Here is a 6,765-nt window from a genome sequence, read left to right on the forward strand (position 1 = left end):
TACTATTTGCAATGTTCCTATATTTTATTTGGACCTAGCTCGCCTATTTTGCTATGTTAACTAGCTAGCAGTTTGTCCGCATTAGCAAGCTAATGTTATCTGTAGAGGAAGTGGAAAGAAAAGATGGAGAGAATGTACTTAAACATCACATCCATTGGATTTTAAAATTATTTTGATTTTTTTTTAACGTGTTTTTCTTTGCAGGGATGGAGCCTCTGACTCCGACTCAGGTGGTTCTGGATGAAGATGACCAGGATGTGGACTCGGCCGATGAATCAATTGCCGCAGATCTTGTGATTTCTCCAGAAGATCCTTCGAAGCTTTCATCTGGAGGAGGCAGACGGATTCGCCGCTTCAAGCAGGAGTGGCTGAAAAAGTTCTGGTTTCTTCGCTACTCGCCGACCCTCAATGAGATGTGGTGCCACGTCTGCCGCCAGTACACCGTCCAGTCATCTCGAACATCTGCCTTCATCATCGGCTCCAAGCAGTTTAAGATCCACACCATCAAGCTGCATAGCCAGAGCAACCTCCATAAGAAGTGTCTGCAGCTGTATAAGCTGCGCATGCATCCAGAAAAGACAGAGGAGATGTGCAAGAACATGATGTTGCTGTTCAACGCAGCATACCACTTGGCCCTGGAGGGAAGGCCCTTCTCCGACCTCCGTCCACTGGCAGAGCTTCTCAAGAGGTGTGAACTCAAAGTGGTGGACCAGTACATGAATGAAGGAGACTGTCAGATCCTCATCCATCACATCGCCCGGGCTTTAAAAGAAGATCTTGCTGAGAAGATGCGCCTTTCTCCCTTCCTAAGTGTCATAATGGACGCCCAAAATGATGACCTTTTCTCAGACATGGTGGCGGTCTACGTCCAGTTTATTACCAATGAGGGCTCTCCAAACACAGAGTTCCTGTCATTGCAGAGACTGAGCATGGCCAGTGTGGATGGATACCTCCAGGCTATGGATCGTGCCTTTGGTGTCCTAGGCCTCAGGTTTCAGGACTTGCTGGTGGTAGGGCTTGGGGTAGATGGCACCAACATGTCTTCAGGAATGAGAGCCAACGTGTACATAGCTGTACAAAAGACTTTCCCTTGGATCCTCTGCCTTCCTATCATGATCCATCGGCCCCATCTGGAGGTGCTGGATGGCATCAGTGGGAAGGAGCTCTCCTGCCTGGAGGATCTGGAGAACAACCTTAAGCAGCTACTCAGTTTCTACCGCTATTCGCCTCGCATGATGTCCGAACTGCGATCCACTGCTCCAACACTGTCAGAGGAGACAGAGTTCCTGGGAGACATTAGAGCAATTCGATGGATCATAGGAGAACCAAATGTCCTTAACGCACTCATCAAAGATTACCTGGAGGTAGTCGCCCATCTTAAGGAGATCAGCAGCCAGACACAGAGGGCTGACGCTGCAGCCATCGCGCTTACCCTCCTCCAGTTCCTCATGGACTATCAGTCAGTAAAGCTCATCTACTTCCTTCTGGACATCATAGCCGTTCTCTCACGACTAGCCTTCACTTTTCAGGGAGAGTACCTGCTGGTGTCACAAGTGGAAGCCAAGATAGAGGAGGCCATTCTGGAGATTGGTCAGTTGGTGGACTGTCCCGGAGAGTATCTGCAGGAGTTTGAGGAAAATTTCCGTGAAAGTTTCAACGGTGTTGCTCTGAAGAACCTGCGTGTTGCGGAGTCCAAGTTTCAGTCCATCCGAGAAAAGATCTGCAACAGGAGCCAGGGCATCCTGTCTCAGAGGCTGGACCTGCAGAGTCGTTCATTTGCCAAAGCCTGCAAAGTCCTGGACTTGTCCACCTGGCCCCACAACCGGGAGGACCTACAAGCTTATGGGGAGGAAGAAATCCAGATGATATTCAACCACTTGGAGTCCATTCCCTCTGTGGGTCAGGAGGGCTCCCATGCCAGGACAGAAGCCAGGGGCAGCCTGGTGGTTGAATGGAAAGACCTGAAAGAGGACTATTGCAGTATGAATGGTTTTAAAGAAGCCATTGGTCACATCTGTAGGTACAAGCAGCGTTTTCCTCTGCTGAATCGGATTGTGCAGGTTGTCAGGGTCCAGCCTAGTTCCACAACCTGCTGCGATAAAGGCAGAGTATCTCTACAGAAAATGTGTAAGAACAATCGTTCCCGGCTGACTCTGGAGCAGATGAATGACCTGCTAACTGTGGCAGTTAACGGACCGCCCATCTGTAACTTTGATGGGAAGCGAGCGTTGGACAGCTGGTTTGAGGAGAAGTCTGGCAGCAGTTACTCTCTGTCAGCTGAGGTGTTGAACAGGATGTCAGCTGCTGATCAAAAGTCTGTCTTGCACAGCGTTGACGTCAATACAGAGTTCTACCCTGACATCTAACAGGTAAACCCAGTGGTGTAGTACTAATGTAATAATACTACAACACCAGGCCACAATAACAAAATGAGGCAGCACCAGGAGCTACTGCAGTTACCAGAGGGTACATGAAAAGATTGTAAAGCTCACCTAATTTGAAACATAGTAATTATGACTGAATCTTTAGTATAGTTATAGTCACAATAACTGAGAGGAACCTGGATGCAGACATTGGTGGACCTCCAGAAGAGCATGCATAAACGGTACCTCCGTTACCTCAGTTTAGCAGTCATGACAGCAGACATACTGACCACTGTACCCGGACTGGGAGCCCAGAGCACTGGGGCAGTGTCAGTGTTGCTAGCAAAGTAGCTTTAGCTGCAGAGCTAACTTTGCTAACAGCAGCTACAGTTAGCAGCAGTTAGCAATAAGTAAAGCTATCTGACCATCAGGAAACTCCATAAAGAGTTGAGGCAGAGCAGCCAGAGGACATCAGAGAAAAAAACTGAAAATATTTTCTCCATAAAATACGATCCAATTTCACCAAATTTTGTAAATTAAGTTGTTGTGTTTTGGTTTACACAAAGGTAACGGAGATTGCACATGCTCTTGCAGAGGTGGAAGTCAACAATTTTGTCTGCAGCTATATACTCTTGGTAGTCTGACTGCACAAGACACACCTCAGTTTTCCACCAACCTGATTCATTGTACCTTTATTAAGACTGCTTAGATAAAAAGACAACAAAAAGTTAAAAGTACAAATGCTCTAAATTGTTGAAATATCCAGTTTCTGTGATTCCAAATGGCACTGCGACAGGCAAACTTTACAAAATAAAGAAAAAGACTGTACATGTTGGTTCACACACTCTTTACAGTGACACTATTGAAGAAAACCATAAATCCATCCTATCTGTCACAGCGGTATGATAACCCATCTCATAGGACTGTAGGGATGACCGCTGTTCTACACCACTGGGCGAACCTCTTTCCTCAATATCTCCAGCTGGATGGATGGATTTCAAACAGGCCTTAGGGGGTCCCTGGGCTTCACTTGCAAATGTCACTAAAAGAGACACAAAACAGCTAAAGAAATGTAAAAATAAATGCAAAGTGATTCAAAACAGCTGCAGAGAGACACCAAATGACTACCAACAGCCAAACAACCATAAAGAGACACAAAACAACTACAAAGAGAGACCAAACGACTACAACTACAAAAAGTCGCAAAGCACCACAGAAAGACCACAAGATGTAACAACAGACAGAGACGTGAAATTACCACAGAGTGATGCAAAACAACAACAAAGAGACACAAAAATACTACAAAGAGACACAAAACAAAAACAAAGAGACACAAAAATACTACAAAGAGACACAAAAATACTACAAAGAGTTACAAAACAACCAAGTGACTCAAAACAACAACAGAAAACAAAACAAACAAACAACAAAAGAACAAAAGTATAAACAGGCACAGGACAACCATAGAGACATAAAAAAGATGCAAAATGACTAAAGAGACGCAAACCAACCACCAACAACTGCAACTACAAACTACTAAGCAGCTGTGTGGGTCTTATGTGTGTGTCCCAGGGACCCACTGTCTCATATTCCGTCCATGTTCAGCTGGATATTGTGCTGAAATCTTCCTCCTCTGGCTGACTGACGTCTTTCACTGATGAGCATTGTCAAACGGAGGGCTACTGAGTGGCCCCACACTTGTTATACATAATAATAAAGCACTTGTTGCCAGAATAAAAGTCAGTTATTCGCTGGGAACAATCAATTAGTGTCAAACTAAATGTCTGTGCTATGAGCCGCTCTGCTTCTTTAGCTTATCTGCCAATGGGATATTCAGTCATGTAGTGCCTGGAATAAAAAAGCTAGAGTGTGAGGATGTATAAAGGCTTTATATTTCTATTAGAAACGCAGACGACCCTGCTCCACACTGTATATAGTGTATAAACTGTATATGTTGTAAATGCTTTTGAGCCTGTTTTTAAGGAGAGTATTTTTCTCTTGAATTTGATGATTGTGCCATAATGATCGAATGCAAGAACCGAAAGAAAAAGGTGCTATCCTGCTATGCCATACTGTATTTGGCCATATTTGTTTAGATGTTTACTGCTGCAAATGATATATCTGAAATATGTTATTTTTCACTCATGCATCAGCTTTATGTTTGGGTGTTTGTAGCAGAGTAACTTCAGTCTTGGCCAAAGCTCAGGCTTAAAATAAGTCAAATAAGGTTTAAAAACTGCATGATGATAGTTTTTACTGCACATTTAAGTCGTATTTTATCATTATTGTTAGTAAAATGTTTAAGGCTGAAATAAATGTAAAATGGAGGGGATGCAATGAGCTGAGACAGGATGACCTCAGCAGGCAGACGGTCACTTTTGCTGGTTTATTTTCTTATTTCTTTTTACAAATTTTTGGGGAAAATTTGTTTTGTCTTAAGTTAAAGGAACAGTTTGACATTTTGGGAAATATGCAAATATTTCCTTTTCCCAATCTCATGCCTGTAATTAATGTGCATTACGTCATATTATTTGAACCATAACAGGTTCTGGAAAACTGTTAACGTCAGGAACCGTTTTTGACAGCAACAATAAAATATCTCTGCAGTATCTTCAACCCAAACACTATAACAACATGTCCACAAAGACAGGTGGACAGTATCGGCTGTAAAAGACAGGAGTGGTTAATAAGCAGCCATCTTAGATTTTAAGGTCTAAGGACTTTCTGAGTCATAAATACGACTTCAGGCGGTGTTGAAAACTTGAAAAGTCCCTAACATTAAACCATCCTTTTGGATTCATGGTTGAACAATAAAAGAGAGTCACATCTTTAAGTAAGCTAACATAAGCGAAACAAAGAGGGTCGAATGTTCAGTTCGACAACTACGGAGTTTAAATTGAACGCATCATTTTGTTGTATCTGGTTTCACTCCCAATAGCTAACAAAGCAAAAGAAGCTAATTTAGGCTGTTTAAATGTTGCGACTAAAAGAATACCAATGGGGTTAGCCATCTTGCAATAAGTCGGAAAAACAGGAATTTTCTCTGCTCTTCCCATTCTGATGACATGGCATGATGGCAGCCCTAGAGCATTAAGACTGAAAGCAGGGGGAATCAGCTAGCCTGGTTCTGCCCAAAGCTAAAACATACGCCACCCAACATCTCTAAATATCTGTAGTGTGTTGATTTATCTTCATGCTAAGCTAAGCTAATCTCCTCCTTCACAAGAAAGTAAATATTGTCCTCAAATGTCCAACTGTTTCTTAATGTTTGCTGTATGATTAGCTCCTGTCATTTCACCCAGAGATGAAACCTTTGTTTTTACATATTGTGCATGTCTGTATCGTATGCATGTAGTTATTATTACTGTATAAAACTGAGCTGATTTTAAGAGCGTAATGTTTGTATGCAGGATGAGTCATAAAAGACAGAGTTTGATCATTTCAATCCAAAAGCATTTGACTTATGAATGCCAATACTTTGTGCTCCGCCTTACGATGTAGGTGTTACACCGGCTGGTCATCTTTAAACCGACGTTTGGCTGATTGTAATCTGACTCCAGAGCTGATCGGAGTCGACTTTACGTTGTTGGATGTTTGCTGTGAGATTTTCACTGCTGGAGTTGAATTTTGGTTTCAGACGAACCAGAACGAACATTTGTGGTGACTTTATTTCTCTGTACACTGTTTATTTCTGTTTCAAATGCTTTAAAAATACACTTTAAAAGACAATTTATCTGAAGGAGTTTTGTCGGCCATGTTGAATGGATACTAACTGCTGTTGTCATGACGCGCTTTAATCTGGCTGATTGGTGTTGCCTTCACTGGTTTGGTTGGTTAGGTTAGTGGTTATTTTTGTTGGTTAGTGTGTGAACGTCATGGTAATCAGACCGATCAGAGTTCAGGTCATGACTTCACCATCCTGTGAAAAAAGCTGTGTAAAGATGAATGTAGATTATGTAGCTAGAAGAAGAAGATAGTTAGCTGGTGTTTTGTTCTGTAGTAAAACGCTGATTTAGTCAGCCGGAGAAATTAGAATTATTAAACATTAACAACAGATGATGTTCTTTAAGGAGAAGTTGGTTCTGTTACAGTTGCTCAAGTTATAAGAAAATAAATAATATTGTTTTTAATTTCATTTAATTAATTTGCTCCTGTAACAGAACCAATAAGGGGGATCAATAAAGTATTTATGATAACATATTAATACATTAAGAGCATATTCTATATTCTATATTCACACATTATAGAATTTGTTGGATAATATCTGTGAATGGTTTTAAATAACAGATTTATATTTGAAAGGGACTCAGCATGTTTGTGGTGCTCTGAGGTTTATAACTACAGTTCCCATGAGGCTTTGCGGGATGTTAACAGCATTTTGCCGCGTTCGATTTGTCCAACG

The 6,765-nt window shown here is 42.0% G+C and overlaps 1 protein-coding gene across 1 annotated transcript in view; it reads left to right on the forward strand.

The window, feature by feature from the left end:
* The window catches only part of prdm11 (PR domain containing 11), an 11,598-nt gene extending 5,496 nt beyond the window's left edge, over positions 1 to 6,102 (forward strand). The window contains exon 7 of the mRNA XM_035664299.1: positions 205 to 6,102. Within this exon, the coding sequence (XP_035520192.1) occupies positions 205 to 2,366 (2,162 nt within the window). The 3' untranslated portion in view covers positions 2,367 to 6,102. The remainder of the gene's footprint in view (positions 1 to 204) is intronic.
* The last annotated feature ends 663 nt before the right edge of the window (positions 6,103 to 6,765 follow it).

Source organism: Morone saxatilis, unplaced genomic scaffold (assembly GCF_004916995.1).
Source record: "Morone saxatilis isolate NCDOM2014 unplaced genomic scaffold, NCSU_SB_2.0 Contig2, whole genome shotgun sequence".
NCBI lineage: Eukaryota > Metazoa > Chordata > Actinopteri > Moronidae > Morone > Morone saxatilis.